Source organism: Oryza sativa, chromosome 12 (genome assembly GCF_034140825.1).
Source record: "Oryza sativa Japonica Group chromosome 12, ASM3414082v1".
NCBI lineage: Eukaryota > Viridiplantae > Streptophyta > Magnoliopsida > Poales > Poaceae > Oryza > Oryza sativa.
In genome coordinates, this window is record NC_089046.1 from 22,280,242 (window position 1) to 22,305,347 (window position 25,106).

A 25,106-nucleotide genomic window follows, 5' to 3' on the forward strand; every position below is an offset into this window, starting at 1 on the left:
CGTGTTACCCTAGGGCGTTCTGTCACGTCCTGATAAATTCACCCCGAAATAAAAATCATTCTCTAAAAGGAATAATAGAATTAATTAAAATTCGAAAAGAAATTGGCAAACACTAAAATACACGTACAAGAAAAATCCGAATGTGGCCCAGAGAATTTTTGTTAAATTCTCCTTGGCCTAAAAGAAGCCCTCAAATTTTACTTGAATTTTCAGAACGCTGTAAATAATTATTAAGCAACAACAACCTTTATCAAAGTTTATTAAAAAGAACTAAAAATCATCCTCCTCCCTCCTTTGAGCCAAGTCTGACCCAAAGTCCCTCTCCTCTCCCTCTATTTTCCTCCCTTCTCCCTCCTTTCCTTCCCGGCCCACTCCCTCCTCTCCTCCTCCCGCCTGGGCCTGCCCCGGCCCAAGCCGAGCCGCAGCTCTCCCGCGCGCCGCACGCGCGTTGACTGCGACCCACGCGGGTCCCACCCACCCGGTCGTCTCCTTCCTCCCGCACGGCCTCCTCTCTCTCTCTCCCGAAAACCCTAGTTGCTTTCCTCCCTCAAATCCACACGATTCAAACATGGGATTCCAAAATTAATTAGGGAGAATTAATCCCCTTTCCTTCCTCTTCAATTGCGCCTAAGGCCTCGTTCGGATAGAGCCCGGCCTTTTCCCTCCAATCCCTAGGGATATTGGTCCACCACCCAGACCAGTGGAAATCCACCACTCGCCGCCGCCTCGCTTCTCTCGTCGCGTGCCGACGCCTCCTCCTCTCGTCGCGCGTCGCGGCGCCGCCGCCGCCTCCGTCTTCTCTCCCCGAGCGGCGCCCACGCCGCCTCTCCTCTCGTCGCGCACCGCGGCGTCGGCACCTCCCCTGCCGCATCGCATCCCTCGCGCGCGCCGCCTTCCTTCCTCCCCAGTGTCGGCGTTGCTTCCCTTTCTTCCCCGGTGCCGGCGCCTCCTCCCTTCCTCCCCGCTGTACATGCTGGACAGAGTGAAGCAGTCTTCTCCAAGCCCAGATCCACGACATCAGCCATCAGGTACACCCCTTGCTCTTCTCCTCACCGCATCTGTTCATATTGATGTGCATATTGATTTTCTTGATTCAGAGCGTTTCACTATTCAGATCGATTCATATTGATTTTCTAGTTTCATATATGTACATGGATCTGCTGTTAGAGCTGCTGCATATATACACTTTTTAATCAACTAACAGTTAAGATCTTAAAAGTCTGGTCAAAGAAAAAGAAATTCTCAAAATTGGTAGATACCATAAAATTGGTTGTTAGTTCAGTGTTTCACTAACAATGAGATGTTATTATAAATGAAAAGTTAATTTTAATCATAACTCGAATTTTTAGAAGTGTGTAAATAAAGAAACCATGCGAAGTTTTATTATCTAAGTGTTGCATTTCAAGTCTGAAAATAAGTTGGAGATAGGTTTAAATTCATTATTCTCACTTTTGTTTTTCATCATCTTAGACTAAATGTCTTTGTTTTCATGAAACTGGAAACTCAAAAAAGATTTACTATTATAACATCTTGCTTGTTCAAGCAGTTCTTTGTTGGTTTGGTTTCTCCCTGCCGGTCTCGTCTTCTTACGTGTTCTTCTCTTCTGTCCAGTTGAAGCAGTTCGGGGGACTCAAAGGCCGGAGGGCTTGTTCGCCAACCTAGCTCACTGAGCTGCCAAGCTCGCTTGTATTGGTAAGGTGGTTGCTTCTCTTCCTCCTTTGTTCCTCGTGCATCTGCTACTGCTTCTAGTTTTGATTCCATTCACCAAGTAGTATGTGTGTAGTATTGGTCAGCTAAGGTCATAATTTATAGTGATTGCTTCTAGTTGAACTGCAGTATGGCACACAATAAGATCAAGTTTATTTGCATTCTTTGCCATTGGTATAACATATTACAACTTACCTAAAGATTGCTTTCTATAAGGTCCAATTGAGTTAGCGATGTTAGAAACAATCATTAAAGAACTTGTTTTTGTGAGTAATTTCATATTTTAGAGCTATATTTTACTCAAGTCACATTCCAAAGAGGAAGCATGTTTGAGTGAGGCCATATCCTGTTCGAAATTTTATATGTGTAGGAATAGATTTTTCTCTATATGTGCTGCTAAACATCCAAATGAAGACTGATTGACTTTGTTTTCATAATAATGGAAGCTCAAAAAATGTTTGGTGCTGAGACCTTATTACCCTTAACATGAATAAATGAATTAGTGATGCTGATATTTAATGAGGAAATCATTTTTTTAAAAAAAGTCCTTATTGACCCAACCATGATGTGAGTATAGTATGCATGAACAGTACACTTTTTTTCCTCTTGTGTGTAGTTAAAAAAAAAGGGTTCAAGGGCTATTCGAATGAGGAAGCGGGAGGAAGAGGATGACGATATGATTCTTTTCCTTTTCCCTGCTCTGCATCTTTTCTACTAAACACAAGTACTGCTCAGGTTATGAACTTTGCAATGAGCTAATTGTCAAGGAGCAATCATTTTAAGCATGCAAAAAGTACCTTTTAGAAGTGTATAAATGGACAGATAATGTTGCATGATGAGTCCCCCTAATAATATTTTTGACGTTTGATTCAGTTTCCTTTACAGTCCCTGTACCTGCTACTTTGTGTTGCCCAGACTTTTTTCAGTGAAGAAGTTAATGGTTGCGCCAATGTATCTCAACTATGTGAAATAAAGATAATTGCATCTTTAGCATATGAAATTGTCCTGTTTCTTCATGATATTGTTGGTTTGAAAAAGAAAATAAAGTGGGGTAAGATTGTCATGTTTTTTCATGATATTGTTGGCTCCCAGTTAGTACTTGGTACTCCTAGTATCCTAAATCCAGAAATAGATCAGGTGCATGTTTCTCTGAAGGATCTGTTGAATTGTCTTGTGGCATGTAGTTAGTTAATTTGATTAAGGTGAATATGCTACTATGGTACTAATAAGAATTAATTATGTCTGATTCATGTGGATAGTCTCTAAGTTATTAAATAAAATTGTAGAGGAATTACTTACAATCAAAAGTTAGATTAGATGGGGCTGGTCATGGGCTGAAGATTTGATGAAATGTTCCTTCTGTGATTATGAACATGTATGCAGTTAGCTAATTATTAATGAACAGTTAGCTGAATTTTTAGAAGTGTATTTACAGGTGCCTGTCAGGCTTTTGACACAAATAATTATACTGACTTTGACATATTGTTTTGGTGTGCAGTTTTCTGATATGTGATGTCCACGGGCCTTTTGTTTGCTGCACCAATGATGCAAGGAAATGTATTATGATGTATGTCGGAAAGTGTTGTTACTAGATAGAACTATTAAGGCAATGAAGCTCAAGTTATGTCTTGTTTTCCCCTCAAAAAAAAAGTTATGTCTTGTTCGATTTAATACTTGTAACACTGAGAGATATTTGTGTCCTAAATCTCAACGTGTATTGGTTCTTCATGTTGGTTGCCTTTTTTTTTTTTGCAATATTGTAACAATTACGACATGGATTTTGCAGCAGGTCTTCAGTATTTCTTTAATTTTCTACAATTTTCGTAATTTTCTAGGCATTTATATATCTTTTTTCTGTATTTTCCTGAAAAATTAGATTTTGTTTGTGCAGTATTTCGAATTATGTGCATAATATTTTGAAATTTCTGGAGTGAGACTATTAAATTGATATGATATCTCACCACTCACTATTATTTACCACACCAATATACTTAGATCCCATGGGTTGAGGGGATTATATCCCATGGTGGAGTGGATTGACGTGGGAATTGGGTGGTGGGAGGGGATCCACCCAATCCCTGCCGCCTAGTGGTATTTTCCCTGGGGAAAAACCACCCCAACTACCGAACAAGCCCTTAATTATCCCTTGATTCGTGCTCTTATTCACCCGGAACGGCCTAGCCATTCACGGCTGCCATTTCCGCCGCCGTTCCATGCCTCTCCCGTGGCCGGCTCCCTCCCCGCGCTTATAAAATGGAGCCCCCTCGTTCCATTCTCGTGTTTTTGCCTCCTCCCGAGTCTCCCGTGGCCGCCCCGCCCTCTCCCTCCTCGCCTATGCGCCGTCCGGCCGCGTCGTCACCGCCCTCGCCCTCGCAGGTGTATCCTCTTCCCCGGCGTCGCTTCCGTTCCGCGTGGAGACCACCGGAGGTACATCCTCGCCGGCAAACAGTGGCGTTGCCGCGACTCCACCGCCTCCAGTCGCCGCGCCAGAGCGCCGGTCGACGTGGCTGTCTCCTCCTTTGGCATCGCAGCGGCAAGGTCGCCCTCGACCTCGCCTCCCCTCCTCCCGATCCCCACCGGTCTTCGTCGTCGTCATCGTCCTCCTCGTCATCGTCTCCGTCCGACGTCGCCATCCCCTCCTCCGGTTGGCCGTTCATCCTCGCCGGCTCGTCGTCTCGCTGCGCCGCCTCCGTCGTCGGCCTCGCAGCGGCGTGTTCCACGCCGTCCTCGCCTCCGTGTAGCAGCTGCCGGCTGCCCTCGTCGCCTCCTCGCCGGCCCCGGTAGTCGTCGTCCTCTCATCGTTTCGTCAAGTGTGCTGCAGCCCCGTCGTCATCTTCATCGTCGGGTCCGCGTCGTCAAGCCCTGCGCCGGCCGTGTCTCGCCTTCGTCCAAGGGTCGCCGCCGAAGTCATCCCCTCGCCGTTCGTCTCCGTCATTCCCGTCCGCCTCCGCTGTGCCCGTTCGCCGTCGTCGTTCCCACGCCTCGTCGCGTGGTGGTAAGGATCCCTCTTCTCGCTGCCCCGTCCTCGTTCTTTCGGTGTCGCCCCGTGCCCGTTGTGCGGTTGTCGACCCCGATACCCGTGTACCGGTGTCGGTAGTCGTTCGTGTGTGCGTGTGGTGACCGTGTTGGTGTGCCCGCTCGGTAGCCACGTGGTTTCCACGTGTGCAGCCCGCGTGGTGTCTAGTGGAGTCCGTTTGTCGGCCACTTGCCTCGGTTGACACATGGGGTCCGCTTCCGTCGACCCGTGGACCGTCTCTGTGTACTCGGTCTACCGTGGTCCTTTAGGTTGACATGTGGGGTCCGCATGTCAACAGCGCATCCTTCATGTCTTTTCCATGCTAGCGCTTACACATGTTTTATAGTTGCAAAACCTAATTACAATAATCCGTAAATCTCCATGTAATAGCATTAAACTTCGGATTACCATTTCTTGGTCATACGAATTCCGAATCGACCCGTTCAAGTCTCTTAGTGTTTGTTATAACCTAAAGAACCCTGTGTTTTCTTTTTATGTATTGTTATTGCTTCTTTTTAGGCTTGTAGCTTTGCTTGTGTGCTTCGCGTAGCTTTCGTCGTTCCGGAGGTTCCCGAAGCGTGGTTCGCTGTCGTCGCCGAAGGTTCGGAAGGACGTTCTCTCTGAGCAAAGCAAGTCACATCATCCTTGAGCATATTGAATCCCAATTTATAAAATTAATTATTTTGATTTAAATTTTTGCATTATCGCTTTATTTAAATCCCTGCATTATCACTGTTTTATTTAGCAATACCTATTAATCTTTGTTATAGCCTTATTATTGCTATTGTTTATTATCACCTTGCTTACCCTAAGAAAACAAAACCCCAACTAGTGGGTACTCTATTAATGGTTCCACTAGTATGAACTTAACTAGATGCTTCGCTGATTAATTAGGCAATACTAGGTGGTTTTTTAACTTTAGACTTTGGGAGCTCTCATATCATTTGGACATTATGGAATGGTTGGCTTGTGATGGAATTGAACACACACCTCCCCCCTCTATTCAAAACTCCCAAAATGGTTTTAGGCTGGGCTCAAGGTGCATGGTTTTGCTAGGAGCACCTCGGCCACCATAAGGACCAGTCTTCGGGCCTCTGTTGCAAAGCACTACCGTACTAACCACATGTCTAATGGGTAAGGCTTAACTCGGTGCTCAGTCTAGTCCTGGCAAGAGGACACGGATAGATATGGACGAAGTTGGGGCTCGATGGACATCTCTAGGGCAAATGAAGGCTATACGGGCTACGGCTCGGTAGTCGAGATGTCATGGCACAGGGCCGGTGTTCTGCTGCTAGGGGCTCAATCCTGCCTACCTGTCCCGGGATTCCAGCCGTAGGCGGGGTTGGGTCAGTACTTTTGTCACGGCTAGGATGGGTAAAGGGGTTATGTCACATGTTTATGACGGGTTCCACGGCCTTGGAATGTGAAGTAAAGATGTGTCTTGTGGGTAAAGATGTACACCTCTGATCAGAGTATAATCTATTCGAATAGCCACGCCCTCGGTTATGGGCAAGCCTAGCAATATACCCAAGTTAGTGGTTTAATTCTTAAAACTTGCTTAACAACTAAAATGTGGAATGGTTGGCCTGGGTTGGCTTGGGACGAACTGAGACCTGGGTATGGTTGCCAGTTTGGTCTGAATCATCATAGGCCTTGGGTTAAGGCAGGTTCGTGTGGGTTCACGGCCTTGATTAATAATATTGTGTAGCCCTAGGATCATACTTTTGAAATAGCTTTGAGCAACTAAGTGTCTTTTAAATGCTGTTTACTGCAAAATCTAACCCCTATATTATCACCCCCTTGTACCCCCTTGCATTTTGTCTAAAGAAAAGTTGCCTATTAATAAGCAGTCTTCCCTCTTTCATAAGGCTCTAACTTGCGTAAGGAATCAAGGAGCTACAGTTGTTTCCCGCCCCTTTTGTATTTTTCTGAACACAAGTTCACCGCATCGCGCCTCGTGCACCTTCAATTTCACCATTGGACCCTTCTCAAATGCCATCTACATTTATCCCCAATCCTCCTTCATGATTCGTCTCCTCAACCATCTGTAGGCAGTCGATCGCCTTTACTTGCCTTCGATTCTTCTGGACCGCCGGACAGGTCAGTCAACCCTTGAGCTGTACTGAGGGGTTGGACTGGAAAGCATACTTTATGTGATTCCTCCTTCCCCATTGTCCTCTCCTACCCGCCTTTCCCACATCCATCAAAGGGATGGCAATTCTATGTGATTCGCTACACTTGCTGGCGCTCCACCCCATAAGCTAACTCTATTGCCTAGCGGTTAGCGACACTTTTCCGGTAGTACAAATCACTACACTTCGCTTCTTTTTCTTTCTATATGATAATATGCACCGTCGGTTGCTGCGCACCCTGCGGGTAATAGCAAGAGAGTGAAGAACGAACGATCCTCAGTCAGCAGTGAATGAGTCCGACTCGAGTTCGTGAGTCAAAGGCGTGGCAAGAGAGCGAGTTCGACTCGCGAACGACCCGCAAGTGAAGGACCGATCCTTTAACGCCAGTACTGTTGCGAGACTGGTACTTGGGGGCTCACGAGCAACATATAGACTAAGGTTGCCCATCACTCCCTCGCTCCTTTTTGAAGGCCCACCGGCTTGCATTTTGGGGCGAGTACTACAGTTCCTCCATAATCACACAGAACGCCCAGCTTCGCAGAGCTGCTCTCTCCCCAGTCCACAGCAAGGTGTGGAATCTGGATCTACAGTGTGTTCTGACCCTATTGGATCAAGTCAGATACTAAGCCTTCTACTACTACTTAGGTACTTAGGAGAGAAAATGCTATATTTCAGAGATTGGACTCTCTTACTGTGTTTTTCTCAGGGCAGTTCCCGAGCCGGGATTAATCATGCATCTCCCGGTGTGACTTGTTGAGTACTGTGGTTGTACTCATTCTTGCTCTATCTCCCCCCCAATTCAGTAAGAGAAGCTTTGGAGAAGAAGTCCTAGGTGAAGTCCTGGCTTATACCCTAGTTGAGCGCCTGTGAAGATGGAGCCATAGGCCCGCTAGTCCGCTGCTGTTTATTTCTGTTTGTCAAGCCTTAAGTGCCTTTGTAATAATGTAAATATTATCGATATAATAAAGATGTGCCTTTCATATCATGTTTGTGTGGTGTACCCCGACTTTTCCTGGGACGGGGATTAATACACTAGCGTTCTGGAAAAGGTATTTTTCCGGGCGCGACACGTTCGCTCGGGGGCTATTTGTATCTAACAATCTGTTCTGAGTATTGATTTCAGGAAAGTCATATTTCAGGGCTTTATCGTAGTCGAGAATGGTTGGATGACTACTCGATTATTCAAGAACGGTTGGTGGAGTTTGACAAAGATTACAGAATAAAGCGATGGTGTACACGCTGTGAATGAGTGAATATTAGAATCTGTGATATTGTTTTTCCCTTTTCATTTGTTGTTCTTGAAACATATCCAGATGATCCATTGAGCTCATCTGCTCATGTCCAGAAAACACATCTCTTAACTGTTGTTTATATGCACGGTTGATTTTTTTGGCTGCTATGTTGGACTATTGAAGCGCTGATTAATTTTTGGCTTTCTTGCTTCTGCGTTGGCTCGCGAGCTAAACGAGCTAGCTCGAGCTGGCCAACTAGCCGAGCCGAGCTAGACTTTTATTAGCATGTTAGTATAAGCTTGACCGAGCTGAGCCGAGCCGAGCCAAGCTAGCTCGGTATCCACCCCTAGTCGGGTTTATTGATACCACATACCCAATAGTAATCCACTAAGCTCGGCAGGGCCCACCATATACCAAGTCTTATATGGAATCATACCTCATATATAGAAAATCAACGGTATTGTCAGACTAATTCCGTAGATACATCTGGTATGTATCTACAAAGGTACGCCATATTTTATATGCAATTTATCGTACTATCTATACAATATTGTCATATCAGTAATTTGTTATGTTTACCTAGAACATGTTTTTTATACAATATCTATTGTGCGAGTGTTTCTGAAGTTAGCCCAACTACAGTTTAATACTGGGGGCTCGCTTTATTTTCTTTTGTATAAATCATGCTTGCTTATGGTTTACGTAATGCCTGATATTTAAATATGCTCGTTATATCCTAATAATGCTAGAAGATTCATGCAGTTCTTTGAGTACATACTCGATATTCTCTGCTATATATCTTGCCTTCTAGACAATATTTTTCAGGAACAATCGAGCACTCAAGTAGATTGTGGTCGAGTACACCCCATTATCGAGAACGTTCTCGGTAAAGGCTGAGTTGTCACACCAAACCTACCAATGAAGACCGATGACTTATCTCATGTATAGCGCCGGCTACGCCTGGACTATTTGGGCATAGGTTGTTAACGGATAATTCCTCGTGAATGTTGTTGGCTTGATCACCCGATATGATTGCGAACAGACATCTGGATAAGCTACAAGTTGGGTATGTGAGTCATGCTGGCCACATGAGATGCACATGTAATACCTAACTGTAGTGCCCCTATAGGTGATTGAGAGATGTCTATTTTTGGTTGTCGACCAGACATTTGTAGTGACATCTTGCCGCCTATCAGTTGCCTTCAGGTGATCGATAGATGCCTACTCCTGGTTGTCGACCAGATGGTCGTAGCGATCTCTCGACGCCTATCGTGACAATCAACATGGCCATGATAACGATAACCGAGACTGACAGGATCGTCGTAGTCACCCGGATGACAACGTCCAGGACTGACGAGATCAAGGCGACAACAGACAAGGTTAACGACATCACGACATCACATGGTGACGATGAAACTCGAGATCCCCAGACTTCCAGAGGGCCTGAGGATGAGGTCGTAGGTCCAGGAGACAAACCCCCGACTACGATAGTCCCTCATTGACTTCGTCGTCGTCAGCAGGCAGTTCTCGCAGGTTGCGAGGATGCCGTCCATCTATCTTTCTAGATTCTCTTCAAATGGTCGAGAGATACCTACTCCTGGTTCTCAACCAGTAGGTCGTAGCGATCTCTCGTACCTCGGCTTCAAATGGTCGAGAGATACCTACTCCTGGTTCTCAACCAGTATAGGTCGTAGCGATCTCTCCTACCTCGGCTTCAAAAGGTCAAGAGATACTTACTCCGGGTTCTCAACCAGCAGGTCATAGCGATCTCTCGTACCTCGACTTCAAAAGGTCGAGAGATACTTACTCTTGGTTCTCAACCAGTAGGTTGTAGCTATCTCTCGTACCTCGACTTCAAAAGGTCGTAGTGATCTCTCGCGCCTCTATTTGTTGAGTACAACTATACACGTGGTCTTCGCCCAGTGTGGTGGTTGTCTCATCAAGTACATCAACTTCTATAAGTGTTTATATGTGCAATATTTGTCTATTGATCCCCTCTTCTTATGTCGCCCCGTCTTGAAGTCGGTCCTATCGTCCCTTTACGCTATTCTGACAAAGCCTCCGAGAAACCTAAGGGGATTTCAGCTGGGGACGCCCAGAACTGATAAGGCTTTGTTAGATGCTGCAGAGCCAAACGACCATGTCAGATTTGGTCATGTCAGAGTGCTCACTGGATGCGTATTAACTAAGCAGTGTAATCGGGAATTGGTTTTCCCAACTTCACGACTGGGGGCTAGGATTCGTCAGCTTCATATTGGTTTGTTATAAGATTTAAGTTGCCTTTATGGACAATGGTTTTTTCATAAAAACAGCTGGGGGTTAGGAGGAGTACCAAACTCTGTTTGCTGAGGGCAACTCTAGCGAGCGTACTCTTTTATTGTCACATGCAGATTTAATTTATTTTCAATTTTTCCATACATATTATGTCATGTTACTCTTGAGCGTTCGCTCGGGGGCTATTTTTATTTAACAATTTGTTTAGACTTCAATTTTAATTCACTTATGGACCGTTGGACTCCATTCAGCGTTGTCGAGGACTCCATGTCTCTACGGTCTTACACCGGGATCGACTAAGCGAGTATGACAAATGTTGACTAGAGAAGTCGCGGATGACAACCTGAGTTCATTTAACTCTACCCAATGTCAGAGTTCAGAACAGTTAAATCAGATTTCAGGGATCTGTCGCAGACTCTACGCCTACTCGATTACTCGAGAACGGTTGGTGGAGTTCGACAAGGAATATAAAATGAAGCGACGGTGTACCCGCCGAGATGGAATTTCTTGACTAAAATCCAAATTCTCGATTACGGTAAGACGAGAGACTTAGTCGTATGCTCCGTACTTTCTCGGTTGACATCGGAGATTAACCTAGACAAACCCAATATGGTGCCTGCAGAGGTCGATAAGAGGGATCTAGCGCTATCTCTGATCTCACCATGAACGGTCAAGCGAGCACGACAACAGTTATTCCAAAATCTTCGGTCGAGAACTTCAACTCATTTATTTGCATTGAAGTCGGGGGCTACTATCATGGTTATGGATACCACATACCTAATAGTAGTTGATTAAGCACGGCGGGACCCACCATATACCAAGTCTTATACGGAATCATACCTCGTATATAGAAGGAGTTCCAAATAAGGAAGGACAAGTAGAGTTCTATATGGAAACGACAAGGACTACTCGGATTGTATCCATATTGGTCTCCCTAGTTCTAATTGGACAAGGGGACATTTATGGGTATAAATACAAGACCCCCTAGGGGGAGAGACCAATAGAACAATCAAGATAGGCATAGACCAACATATACACAAGCCAACACACGCCGCTAGACATCGATATCAGAGATAAGCCTGGACAAACCCCGTATGGTGCCTACGGGGGGCCGACGAGAGGGATCTAGCACCATCTCTGATGTCAACGAGTTTGTACTCGAGGAGGAAGACTACCTGTCGTCGACTACATGTTGGTAATCCATGCCGCCAAGTCGACGACAGCTAGATAGGTTATCCTAATTATTGTACTTGTGTGATTCGGATGAATAAAGAGAAACACCGGCTTCGGCCAACAGGATAAGGGGCTCGAACATATATAAAATCCTTGTCTCCATCTCTTTTACCTCAATCTCGTATATACCCTGGTACCGACGATCCCCATACCATGCAAATACCATAGTCGAGCCCTCAAATGTCGACAACTGCGTCTGTGGACGTACAACCAAGTCTTGCTGCCAACATTTGACTTTGTTGTTTTAGCCTTTGCAACAACAAAACAATTGAGTTAGAGGCAAGTTATATGAATTGATGGATTAAACTCATAGCTTAATTACCTATAGTACGCTCCGAAGAATACCTACTTCATCTTCTAACCCAGGAGGTGTGCCAAGGGCCACACCCGCGTCGTTTACGGACATCATTAGCTCAAGTGCCTGTAGGTGGATTTAATCTAGTGAGAAGTAGGTGTAATGTGAAATGAAGAACTCTAAGCCTTAATATCTTACTACTCAACCATCGTCCTTGCTCGAGTTTGGTTGTCGTACTCATTCATCTCCACAAACCCCTCTGGATCTGTAGTTATGTCAGCTAGAGTCTAGGCCTTGTTGTGAGCGACTCGTGAAGCACAACATGAGCTGCTTAGTCACTATGTGGCCGAGAAATTGCACTTCTTTCATCCAAAATTCACACTTAGAAAAATTAGGCTTTTGTAGGATTAATCAAATTTGCTTTTTCTCGTTCTATCTCAGAGTATCCATTCATTCGATCTTGCTATCCGCTCTCAATTGAATCCCTTCTCTGTTGTCGACATGTGTGTCCGCATCTGGACCAGAATCACGATCTAGTATCTCCGTACTCGAATACCTCGTACTTTATTAATTAGGAAGTGAAGTAGGGAACAGTTTCCTATTCAAAGTACAGTGCCTTCGGTACATTGGTGCATTGGATATTTCCAGGTAGCAGGTCGGTAGAGTGAGGGCTCCATCCATAACAAAACAAGAACGTCTACTGAAATGACGGAAGATGCATATTATTCTCTCTCGTAGCTGGGGCTAAGAACGATCCTCTTATCCAACTTTCTGTCTATCCCAAAACCGAACCTTGCTCCTGCTTCTACTTGACCGGTGCTTGCTTATTATTGGCATTAGTTAGTAGCCTAGCTAGCGCCCTTCTGTGTTATTAAGCATATCTTGCAAACCTACTGAATGTTGAATCTCGATCGATGTCAAAAACCAACCGTAGAAAGAGAGGTCGAAGCACCTGATCACTCATTCAACTCGTTTTTCGCTCATGCCTGTATGGAATGCATAAGTCATTGCGTTTTGGTGGTGGAGTTCGCTCTGCCGCGTAAGATCCTCGAATCAACCACTGCCACTGTCTTTTGTCTTTTTTTCGTTCTCTTCCCTATGCTCTCCCTTGGCCCAGGGAGAGATGTAACAAACTCAAATTTTTAGGGAAAAAATTTTGCGAAATATTTTAAGACTTGATCTTCTCGATTCTTATGTTGAGCGACCTTGCTTTCTTTTAGTCTCTTTTACTTTAGATCTAAATTTTATTTGCGAAGTTAAAAGATCTCTTTTAAATTTCATAAAATCCTTAATTTATTCTCTAATTCGTTTATTTCAAATTTTACAAAACCTCTCTATTTACTTTCTTTAATCTCTAACTTTGGCTATAGATTATAATTCCTTTGAATCCTTACCCAAATATCTCCAACATCCAAAAATACCTTTTCTATCCTCACCTAACTATCCCCAGAGTACATGAAATATCACTCTTCAACCATCCCTAGAGTACATAAAATAGCGATTGCCACTTTCCCTAGAACCAATACTTTCCCTTTGGATCTCTACCCAAATATTCCCAGATTCCATGAGATATCCTTTTCAATCTCCTTGAGTCAATATACCTATCCTTTGGAGCTTACCAACCTACCACCAATTACAATCCTATAGAAATTCCTATGATTCCCCATTTAAAATTATTTCTAATCCCTTCTATTCAAAATCCAACTTCCTTTAGCCACAACTATTTCACCGAGAATCCATACCACATATTTGGAGGCCAAAATCCTAGTCATTTGCCTCCATCTATTTTTACCATCATCCCAAAATTTATCCAAAGCTAGAAGGTTAATCATTTGTATTTCTTTCCCTTCCTATTCAACCATTTCAATTTTTAAACTTTTAAAATATTAGAGAAAATCTTTTGTGACAAGTTTTACATTTGGTTCTTATTGAATTTTATAAAATTGGAGCATTTCGATCCTTTTTTCAAATAAATATCTTTGATTTTATTTTAAAAATATTTCAACTCCTTTTGCTTCAAAAAACTTATATTTAAATTCCTTTTATAAAGTTCAAAAGACCCTCAAGCATTTGTGTTTTAGATTTTATCTCTTTTAAAATTTATTTAAAACCCGCCATTCAAAATTCCCCTAGTTTTCAATTCCTTAAATTCTATTTAAATTCCTTGTCCAAAGTTCAAAAGGTTCACAAATATCTTCCTTTAGAATTTTTCCCCTTTGAATTCTAGTCAAATTCAAAAAGTTCACAAACATTCTTCCTATAGATTTCATCTCCTTTGAATTCCATTCAAAATCCTCTAAACAAAAATTCCCAAAGGTTCCTATTCAAATCGGGCCGAAATTCCTTCTCCCATCGGCCCATTTCCCACCTCAGCCCAAGCCGAGCCAGCCCCAGCTGAGCCGCCTCCTTCCTCTTCCCTGTGGGCGCGCGTGGCGCACACGCCACCATCACTATGGCTTTGCGCCACCGTCGCCGTCGTGTGGATATTATGAATAACCCATACCCACAGGGCATGTATATCTGACTGGGTATAGGGGTACCATATGTAGATATAATATCTTTAAAGGACTCGGATTAATTTCCTAACTTGTGTATCAAGGAAATACCCGAGGATCTTAGTCGGTTACGATTGTAATTTATCTTTACCTACCTATTCCGTTAGGAATATGGGCTGTACCCTGTAATACGGACTCCTCCCCTTATATAAGGAGGGGTTCGGGTGCCTCTTGCGGCATAACTTTTCTCCCAGATCATACGATCAATAACATACTCGGCGGATCAATCCCCGGACAGGAGTAGGGTATTACTTCTCATTGAGAGGGCATGAAACTGTATAAATCTCTTGTCTCTAAACCCATCCACTTTTCCTGCTTGATAGCCACCCCTTTTTGTATTGCCGAAATCTTGTTTCGACAGTTGGCGCGCCAGGTAGGGGTAGCGTCAAGCTTTTCGCCGATCAGTGCGATGGTGATACGACCCGACCAAGGCCATTCACACATAATGTGATTGTTGCACATCAATGCAAGGATAACGCTATGCTTAACTCCAAGTCTTATTGTTTTCATCAGGAAAGGCTGCTACTTGGCTTGTATGATTGTAGGTTAAAGCATATCGTTGTGCTTAAAGAGAGAGACTTAACTCAGATTACCACCACTACACCAAGGCAACGTAATCGTGCACTACCCTTGCTATCATATGAACGTAAACCAACAATTGGATTAGTGCCACCATTGCAAGGACCAACTACGCTAAGCCATGTTGTGACTCCATCACCAAGAGATTGTGCTGAGCAAAGATGGAGTGCACAACATCATTCAATAAAAACACGACAAAAGGTTAATTCATTTCTTGCTAAATTGAACTTTAGTATTGATGATAATTTTATACTATCTAAATGGTGTATATTTGCTTTGCTAAGGTTCATACCAAAGGAGATGGTCACTACTACAAATATCAATGACTACATCAATAACAATAAAGATTCCACAGAAGATGAAGTGACATTTGCTCAAGTGGAGATGGTTTACGACAACGAGCAGACTGGTTACACGCAGATGCTCCAACTTCCAAGGGATGTGCGATCCAGCCAGTCAAATTTCTCCATGCATAATATATATGGTTACAAAGATAATTAAGTCTAGTTTCACCTCCAACAAATGGCTCGTCATTTCGACTTCCCAATAAGGAGTTATGAACAAATCATTGAGGACTGCTCAGAAGCCAAACAGACGCGTGAGTCTTCTCGGAAATTCACTTATTGTGACCTTTGAGATAGCCTATGTCCTGTAAACTCCCAAGACCTTTCATTCCCATCTAGGAGGGTTGTTCCTAGTATAAATATCCCTTATGTTTTATCATTTGGAAGACTTTTGAGAATCAAAATACAAACCCCTTTGTTCAGCTGTGTGCTAACAAACACCGAGAGATAGAGATCTCTACCCCTTTGCTCTTGTGAATTCCTCGTGGGATTACATAGGCGGCCGCTTCATCGGCACCCAATCTGTGCTCCTGCTACTTCGTGTGCAGGCTGCTTAGGTTGGTTCTTTGAGAGTGTGATTGGGCGAATCCTTGGTTCAGGCTGCCGTATAGAGACGGTGGTTGGCTCCTTGTGCGTGTCGTCAGGTTGCATTAGTTATCCGGCTGCTCGCAGCTAGTTATCTTGGCTGATTTTCAGCTAGTTATCTTGTTCAAGATCCTACATCCTGAAGATCAGGACAACATCCATATCATCTGGTATCAAAGCTTTCGTTGTCACGGTAGGATTTTTTATCCCTAGCTACATATATTTGTTTTCTTCCTATCCAGAAAAAGACTACAAGTAAAATTTTCCGTAGCCTTTGTTTGCATCTGTTATTGTAGTGAGTTTGGTTAAGTTTCAGTTCATTAGAGTCTTTGTTTAGTTGCTGATCTATTTTCCTTCGCGTGTCCTTTGAGCCGATCTATTGTTGTCTCTAAGAAAATCCCTACAAAAAAAATAGTAGTAAACCATATCTATCCTTTGCGTATACCTTGATCCTATTATGTTCTAATTGCTGATTTTATATTTTTGGTTTGGTCTATCATTTGTGTAAGTGTTATACATGTTATAGTGTTGTCTTTGGTGAAAAGAAAAAAAAAGTTGCAAAAAAAAGGGACTTGAGAAAAGATTGAAGAAAAAAAAAAGAAGGAAAAGTGAATAGATAAAAAAGAACAGAGGTGAAAAAAAATTGTGAGAAGAGAAAGGTGAAAAGAACAATCTGTTGGTGTTATATGTGCTGAACCGTTTATGCCACCTTGCAAAATCAGCCGTTATCTACCTTTGGTGCAAATTTTGCTAGATCTGAAACGTAAATCATCCATCCCTAGTGTAATCCTTTGTTTTGCATCAAAATATCCTATGTTTCTTTGTGCGTGAGTTTGTGTTTCTATTCCAAACATTTTGGATCAGCACTAGGCATTGATATCTAGTTTGGATTGCTACTTAGCTTTACAACAACTAGAATTCAGATTGCTCCTTGTGCTTTATCCCCTACCAAGCTCCACATAAAAGCCATCGTGTACGGTTTACTGGTCTTGTATTCGCTCAATTATCACTTTCACTTTACCACCACACGGATTGCCTTAGTAACCTCATAAGAGCTTCGGTTGGTAAGAGAAGGTGAGGTTGTGAGAGTTTCCACATACTATCATATTCCACATATATTTTGCTACTTGTTTTACTAACCATGGCAGGGAGAATGTATATTCATCTTCCATTTTATGGAAGCGCTGATCCAGAGGAGTATTTTGGATGGGTAAATCAAATGGAGATTGAACTTGAAGCCCAATGTTTTTGTGAAGAGAAGAAATTGCAGCGTGCTACTCTCGAGTTGAAGGTTATGCCTATACTTGGTGGAAGAAATTTTCTCACAAGCAGTATGTGAAGTGTTGGGAAGATTTGAAGAAAGTGATGAGAAAGGAATTTATTCCAAAAGAGTACGAGTTGTTTTTACTTTGTTGTTTGAAGCATGTGAAGCAAGGAACCAAATCTGTCCAAGCATATTATGATGAGTTGAGTTCTTGCTTGTGCCGAGCAAATGCCATTGATGATCTAGATGCAATTGAGTATTTTAAGAGAGGTCTCAGTCCTAAAATTGCTACTGCAATTGAGGGAAGATATGCAAGAAGTGTTCGAGGTTTCTTGATCTATGCCATTAAAGAGGAGAAGAAAGTAAAGAAGTTGCAAGAGGGGCTTGCAAAATGTGCTGTTTTATGCCAAAATGTCCTCTCAAATGTGTGTGCTTCTACATCATACAGTGGGAATATTATTGCAAGAAGAAAAGAAGTATATCACCAAGTAAGAAGATGAAGGTTGACGATTCCACCCCCACGCCAAATTGTTTACGTCCATTGGAGAATACCATTGTTGATGGTGGAACTTTTGCTCCTGGTGTTCAAGTGGCTTTGGAGGAGGTTGCAGTTGACGACCATTGTTCTATTGATGCCCCTTGTTATGCTGATTTGGAGATGCAACAAAACCCAAGTGAGAATGAGAGCCACATAGCCAAATTGAGTGAAAGAGATAAAAAGAGTGTGTTGTCTGATTCCACCAAATATGAGGTTGAGAGCATCCACAATGAGAGTGAGAGAAATACACCACACAAAAAGAGAGGATTAGAGTGCAAAGCATGTGAGGATGTTTTTGATTCTAACAAACTTATCTCCACTTTTAGTGTTGTCTCTCCTAATGTTCAGGTTTGCAAAGAAAAAGATGAAGAGATAGTTGTCAACCCGATGAAATGTCAAGAAGATAAAAGAATTGAGAAGATAGACCTTATGGAGAATTACCCAACTACTGCCCTGAGTATTAACCATGATGATAAGGGAGGTAAAAATTCAGAAACGACACCCACATTCGATACGTCTCCACAAGAGCTGAAAGGTAACAAAGACGAATCATATTTCTGCAAGCATGAAGAGTTGGTGAGTGAATTTGTTGATACACTTGATCAACGTGATATTTTAATTGCAAATAAATTTGATCTTGTGGAACTGATTACTCATGATGAAGTCTTTACAAAAATATTGCCTGTTGAAATTTTGTGTTATATCATCCTCGATAAACATGTTGAAATACACGATATGCTTGAGAAAGTTTCTGAAATAGCTTCGCTGAAATCTTTGAATAGTATTCATGTATGCAAGTATACTTTTAATTTGATTGGTGGATATGCTGAAAATAAATTCTATATGTGTGCTATTTGCATTACTTGTGACAAGCTTGCTGATTTGAGGTTAAAATTAGTGAATAATCATGCTTTTGAACCTTCTTATGCTCAGCGTAAGTTGAACAAAATGTTTGGTGCTTGTTGTTTGGAACCATTTATGTCACCGACATGTGCATATTTTTCTTCTGAGACACTAAAACATAATGGTAGAAATGATGATTCTTTGAAAATTTTCTCATCCATGCTTGAAATGGTTGGCTTTGAAACTAATGAATTTGATTGCTCGAATATGTTGCATGATACAAAATCTTGGAATGCAGATTTGGTCGATGATGATAGGGATGACCGTCGGGTGGCAATACGCACTGCTCCTTTCACCGATATCCACCGGCAAGACACGAGGCGCCGTGCACAACTCCTTCCCCCCTCCTCCCAAAAAAAAAAGACGTGAATATTAGGGAAGGACCTAATATCAAATAATTAGAAGGGGTAAGGCTTCGAACCCAGTTCGTCCAGCCCACCACCTTGTGGAGCTAGCTGGTAGACCTCTGGGTGTTTCTCCACAACTCCTTCCCCGACCTCATCCTCCGTACAGCGTTGCCTCGTTGCACGCTACTCGCACCGCCCCTCATCGACGGGTAGTCCTCCTTGCTCATTCAAGAGAAAAGAAGAAGAGGGAGAGAGAAATCCCAACCATCAATGACGCCACGTCGGGCTCATAGCTCCATCGATACAACCATTGCGCGGCTTCAATCCATCGCCGCCCTGGCCGATGATTGTCGCCAGTCATCGACCACGCCGTCGCTACTACTTCGCTGCCCATTTCTAGGGTTGAGGAGAGAGGATGGGGAATGAAGGTAGGGACAAAATTGTACTCTCACATCATCACATCATTAATTTTATCTCTCCGATTCATCCGGCAATAATAAAATAAGGCCGTGGGTGTCCAGCAGCTAATTACCAGTCTTTTGTGATGTCCGACAGCATATATATATTCTTGCGATGTCCACTAGCTAATTACACGTTTTTTTGAATATCTTGTAGCAAATTTTACCTTTTTAATTTGGGATGAATTTATCACGACTTGACATCCCATGCCCACATCCAATGTGCTCTCCTTCTCGTACACCTGAACAAGAATGGAAAGTGGCCAACAACGTTCGCATGCCATCTCAACATATCTTCTCCATGTATCAGTGCAATCCATAGGCATAAGCTCCCAAAAATAACCTACAAGTTGACGGTTAACCAAAACATAAAGTACTATAAGGCCATGGGTCTGTGGATTGATTTTAAAGCCTCTCATCAGCCAGTTGCATACACCCCCGGAACTCCTTTCGACAACTCTATCAATGCCCTTAGTCATACTCTTGAACTCGAACATATCTACCTCATTCTGACCATATCTAATGTTGCCTTCACTGTAATACAAGTCGAATATCAGCTTACTTAACATATCTGCTCACAGATTAAAGTCTCGTTATAATATATTAAAATAAACGCAATTGCTATCTGTGTTGCTAAATGTATAAGTACCTAAATATGTCATAAGGTTACTACAGCATACATACGTACTAGATCTACACCCCTAGCATTGGATGTTATTACTAACATAGGATTTCTATACAAATTAATAAGTTGCTAAAATATTGTCCCTACTCAAACTTGCAATGCATTGAAATGGTAATGGAAAAAAAATTACCTCCAATCGAGTGTGCGATCCGGCAGGGCTCTGCTGCTTCCTTCTTAACCTTCCCCTTACCCCTCTTTCTTTTTTTTCTTGATTTTTATGAATAAATGAGAATTTTCAAGAGGAAGGGAGGGTTTTATATAGGGCTGTCAAAAAAGCTCGAGGCTCGCGAGCTGCTCGAGCTCGGCTCGTCCCTAAGCTCGCGAGCTTTTTTTCGAGCTGAGCTCGAGTTTCTAACGAGCCTAGTAATATATGATTTTTGTTGTTATTTAATAAATTAGGAGATCAAATATGTTATTTGTATGCCTTATATTGACATCATATATTTATTTTATTCTTTTTTCCTCTTCTATTAATATGATGAACTAGAAATTAATTATTTTTTAAAGATTATCTTTGAAATATATATTGTTTTCCTTGAAAATCAAGCTCGGTAGTCGAGCTCGAGCTTGGTCGAGCTCGAGCTTGGTCGAGCTCGAGCCGAGCCTGTCGGAAAGCTCGAACATTTTATAGGCTCGGCTCAAGCTCGACTCGAGCTTGTATTGAGCTCGAGCCTAGGCAGACGAGCTCGCTCGAGCTCGGCTCGTTGACAACCCTAGTTTTATAGGTGCGGGGAGGGGGGGTTGAAAAATCACCCTCCCCTTGGGCGGGGAATGGCCGGTCCCCTGGCCGGGAGGGGGCGTCGAGAAATTTTGCAGTGGTCTCCTCGCGGTGATAAATCGCCCTAGCGTAGGGCGAGAAGGGGCCGCTTGCAAAAATATCACGGCGCGCCCCTCTCCGCGGCCGCCATGTCACTCTTAGCCACCGTCCCCTAGGAAAATTTATATGCCCCGCCCTACGGGTGGAGTATAGTTTTGTAAAATTTAAAATGGAAATTTAATTTTGTAAATCTTTTCAAAAATAAATAAATAAATTCTTTTAATTTCAATGTCTGTTTAGTTTTGGGCCGGAACACCACCCGTTTGGGCCGAAAATCCAGCCCGTCTCCCACCATCGCAGCAACCGACGAAGTTCTCGCCTCCCCCCAACACGCGTGGCCACCTCCGCGGCGCCTCGTGTCATCCCCCACCTCCTCGCCTCTCCTCCTCGTCGTCGTCGGCGGCGGGCCGGAGCCACATGGGCCAGACCCTGCGCGGCGCCGCGGGGCGCGTGAGGGCCCCACCCACCCCGGCGCCCCCTCGTCCTCATCACCTTCCGCCTGCGCCGCCGTCGCCGGCGGGCGCTGGCGGCGCGGCGGCACAGGATCGTCTCCGTGTCTTCCAGGATGGTACGGCTTCCTTGCTGCTCGCATTTCGTTCGGTTCTTAGACGCCGTAGCTTGCTCTTCTAGGCAGAAAAAATGCTCCCTCTGAATGATCGCTACAGAGAGCGGGATGCTTTGATTTGCTCTACACTACTACTTATCAAAGATTTCTCATCTGCTCTAACTTGCGTCCAGGCAAATTAGTTCGTTCTTGAGAGGCCTCGCACCTTGTAATCTTGCTAAGGGAGGGGAGGAGGAGGGAGGTGCTAGGGGGGGGGATTAAGGTGCTAGTGGGACATGATGTTGATTATAAGCTCGAACAATATGGCCCTGGTTTTGATTCTTGATTATCTTCGGTCATGATGTGCTTAGGGATGTCGTCTGCGTGTTGTTCGATTGAATTTAGGTATTGTTTTGTCTAATGTAATGTTTTTGTTGCAGATTTCGTGAAATCGGGTACTGATCCCATTTGGGAAGCATATCCTCCTGGGCTCTCTATCGGGTCTCTTAATAATTGATAGATCGGTAGATATTTCAGTATTACAACCAATTATGTTGAGTTAAGAACATACAATTCCTATCCATCCCAAGCTAGTTCCGAAATTAGTCTCCCAAGTAAGCTCGTCACCAGTGCATGCTAATGAAGAGTTATATATAATTTTGATAACTCATGTGGGATGTTTACTGGAAGTAGCACAGTTTCCAGTTAGACAGCTTATTTCCAGCTGAGAGTGATGAGGGACGAGGGTCAATGTTCCTCCACAAATCATTACCGCAGCTTGCTCATCACATTATTATCTTAATATTTTAGAAAAAGAAGTTGTTGTATCTTGGTGGGTTTTACTGCTAAGCACTCAGCTTCCAGTCAATTTGTGGCCCTCCAGCCAAGTAAAAGGATTGCTCAACCGTCACAATGTAGCACTTTTGTGAACTGAGACCTGAATATGTTTTAGAATCATAGATTCAGCTAGGGTTTACTATCAGAAATTCATATTCCTTTCTAGGATTATTCATATTCTTTCTAGGATTAACTGTCTGGTGGGTCATTTGTTTGGGTTGAGCCTGTGTATCAGAATTTTAATTGATGGATAGGTGACTTCTCCAACACAATATAGGCAGCCCACAATATATGGGTTCTAAATCCTTGGGTTCAATTAGGGTTTATTGAGGGTTATTTTCAAGAGAACTGAAGGATACTTGAACGTTCTCAAGTCCTCAGCACAAGCTTGATTGAGATTTACCAAAACATTTTACATGGTTGTAGGTTTCAGATTGCTGTGGCCACTATTTTGCTTTGTAGTTTATGATTTTTAAAGAAATGGACTGCAGATGTCACAACACAACCAAAAGATGCCCCTGGTGTACTTAAGGAGCGTGATCCAAGTTATGATGAGATGCTTAAGCACATGGTTGGGAGAATCACTACAAAGCCTGGAGGAAAGCCAGAAATGGGTGAAGTAAGCCCTCTAACTTCAGTTGTTCCCCCATGCTGAAATTATGCTGTTTCCCTGGTGTTTTTATCTCATTACATGAATCGGTAAATAACCAAACCTAAAGAATCAGGTTGTTTAGTTTGAACGTAATCAAATGTCGGAGGATGGATACATCATACATGCTACAGCGCTTACATCTGAACCATGAGAATTTTCTCCTTTTATTTGAAACATCATTGCTGACATTACTTGCTTTTCCTGGTAACCATTGTATGGGGAAAAATTGGAATACTTTAGCCTGAAAATATTGTTGTAACAATATCAGTGTTCATGGGGAATAAATAAGTTTCATTATGTACTCTGTACTTGAATATCCAAATTTTCTTTGCATTGCCATACTAATTCAGGTTGTTATCCTTGTAGGCTTTCGTCGTAGATCAGTACAACAGGCCACTCCCAAGGGTTAGAACATCCAGACCTGAACCCGGGGAAGGCGGACACAGACAACTACCTCCAGGAACCATTAGCGTCGCTCATGTCCATGAAATCATCCAACTGTACCAAGGAAAGTCCAGTAACCACCCTGGCCCAATGAGCGTGGACAAGATTGCCTCAAAGTTCAGAGTCGAAGCCTCAGTGGTTCAAAACATCGTGCAGTTCGTCTCACTTCCGCAGGAAGAACATGTTACCAAGAAAGAGGAATACTGAGAGTCTATAGGATATAGCGATCTTGCAGGCTGTCTAACACAATTCCTTTGTTCATGTTTCCGAGTTTGTTCTGTGGTGGACTACTGGGAACACAATGTTTCGTAGCTTAGGTTCTTTCTTCTTGTTGTTGCTGCTGCTGCTGAGATAGTGAGATGAGATGATGATGGAACTGGAAATATATATGCTGTATGAATAAAGGTGAAGGACGTGTTTTGGCCCCTTGATGCTCAGGATGAGCATAGCTGCATAGGTTGTTAACTTGTTGTATGCTCTTTTGTCAGGTTGACATCTGCTACATCTTGGAAACATCATTAATTGGCTGTGTACTGAGAAAAACACCAAACGTAAATCCAGACTTTTTAGGTGCGTTATTCATTTTCGTCTTTTTATTTTTACCCAGCCATGTCTTGATGAATGCAACTACCAAATGAATTTTCATAGGAATTTCTTTACATACTGGTAGCTTGCAATTTCAGGCCTTTCTTGGAATAGCAGAATTGAATTTAAGGCCCTTTTGGATTGAAGGATTTCTTTTTTAAAAAAAACTTGGAGGAATTCAGTCCTTAGGAAAATCTTCTTATAAGCATCTTTGGTACAAATAAATATCATTCGCAAAAATCCTCTGGATTTGCTTCATATGATTCAATTCCATAGGAAACAAAGCATAAGCTTATACCTCGTGTCTTTATTTTCCTAGTGCAAACCATCTAAACTGACATTGATTTTCTCATGAAGATATAGATTTTACCTCGGTTTCCGTTAGCATGTTTTTCAAACTACTAAATGGTACGTTCTGTGCGAAAACTTTCTATATAAAAGTTGATTAAAAATATTAAATATATCCATTTGTCAAGTTTGTAATAATTAAAACTTAATCAATCATGTGTTAATAGCTTTTTTATTTTACTTGCACTAACTTAATTTTCATCTTCATGAGTTTCCAACACCACCATAGCATAACATCCGTTATTCATATTCATAGAGAAGGAAATTATGAGATAATCAACATCCAAGAGAGTTTGAACATAGGGCGATGTGTTGCTCCTGGTAGCTACCTACTAGCTAGGCTATGCCATGTTTTTTAAGATTAAATTGCACCCACGGTACACCAACTTAGCAGGTGGGTGCGATATAGTGCAAGAACTTGAGAATTGAACGTCCGGGTGCAACAACTTGACAAGTGGGTGCTTTCTAGTACAAGAACTTACAATTTAGTATTTTGGTGAATCAATTTGGTTAAGCATATGCTAGGTGAGGTTTTTCACGATGTCAATATGCCAATACACAGTAATCCTATAGATATTACATTATAATATTGAATGTAATCTTTAAGAATTATATTGCACATACAATTTACATATACAGTTACCTTTAAGAATTTTTTGTTTTCTTCACCTTCTCAAATATCAACCGAAATATAATAATTTCTACATCCAGTTTAATTGACTCAGTTATTAG

General features: G+C 42.7%; 1 protein-coding gene and 1 long non-coding RNA gene across 3 annotated transcripts; both read left to right on the forward strand.

The window, feature by feature from the left end:
• Positions 1-645: 645 nt before the first annotated feature.
• Positions 646-3,515, forward strand: LOC9269082 (uncharacterized). Its single transcript, XR_001541816.3, has 4 exons — positions 646-1,028; positions 1,612-1,692; positions 2,324-2,442; positions 3,206-3,515. It is a non-coding gene; the product is annotated as an uncharacterized lncRNA (long non-coding RNA).
• A 17,805-nt stretch (positions 3,516-21,320) lies between these two features.
• On the forward strand, positions 21,321-23,867 carry LOC4352433 (uncharacterized). Of its 2 annotated transcripts, XM_015763056.3 has the most exons (4): positions 21,321-21,532; positions 21,949-21,963; positions 22,837-22,964; positions 23,364-23,867. In XM_015763056.3, exons 1-4 carry the CDS (start codon positions 21,382-21,384, stop codon positions 23,646-23,648), a joined length of 579 nt encoding a protein of 192 aa, XP_015618542.1. In that variant the 5' UTR covers positions 21,321-21,381; the 3' UTR covers positions 23,649-23,867. The 2 variants fall into 2 exon arrangements, with proteins under 2 accessions (XP_015618542.1, XP_015618543.1); XM_015763057.3 differs by lacking the exon at positions 21,949-21,963.
• The last annotated feature ends 1,239 nt before the right edge of the window (positions 23,868-25,106 follow it).

Bases quoted from the DNA above. Each gene is read 5' to 3' on its own strand.
- LOC4352433 (XM_015763056.3), top strand. From the start codon at position 21,382: ATGGGCCAGACCCTGCGCGGCGCCGCGGGGCGCGTGAGGGCCCCACCC. The intron at 22,965-23,363 runs GTAAGCCCTCTA...TTATCCTTGTAG, and splicing joins GAAAGCCAGAAATGGGTGAA to GCTTTCGTCGTAGATCAGTA.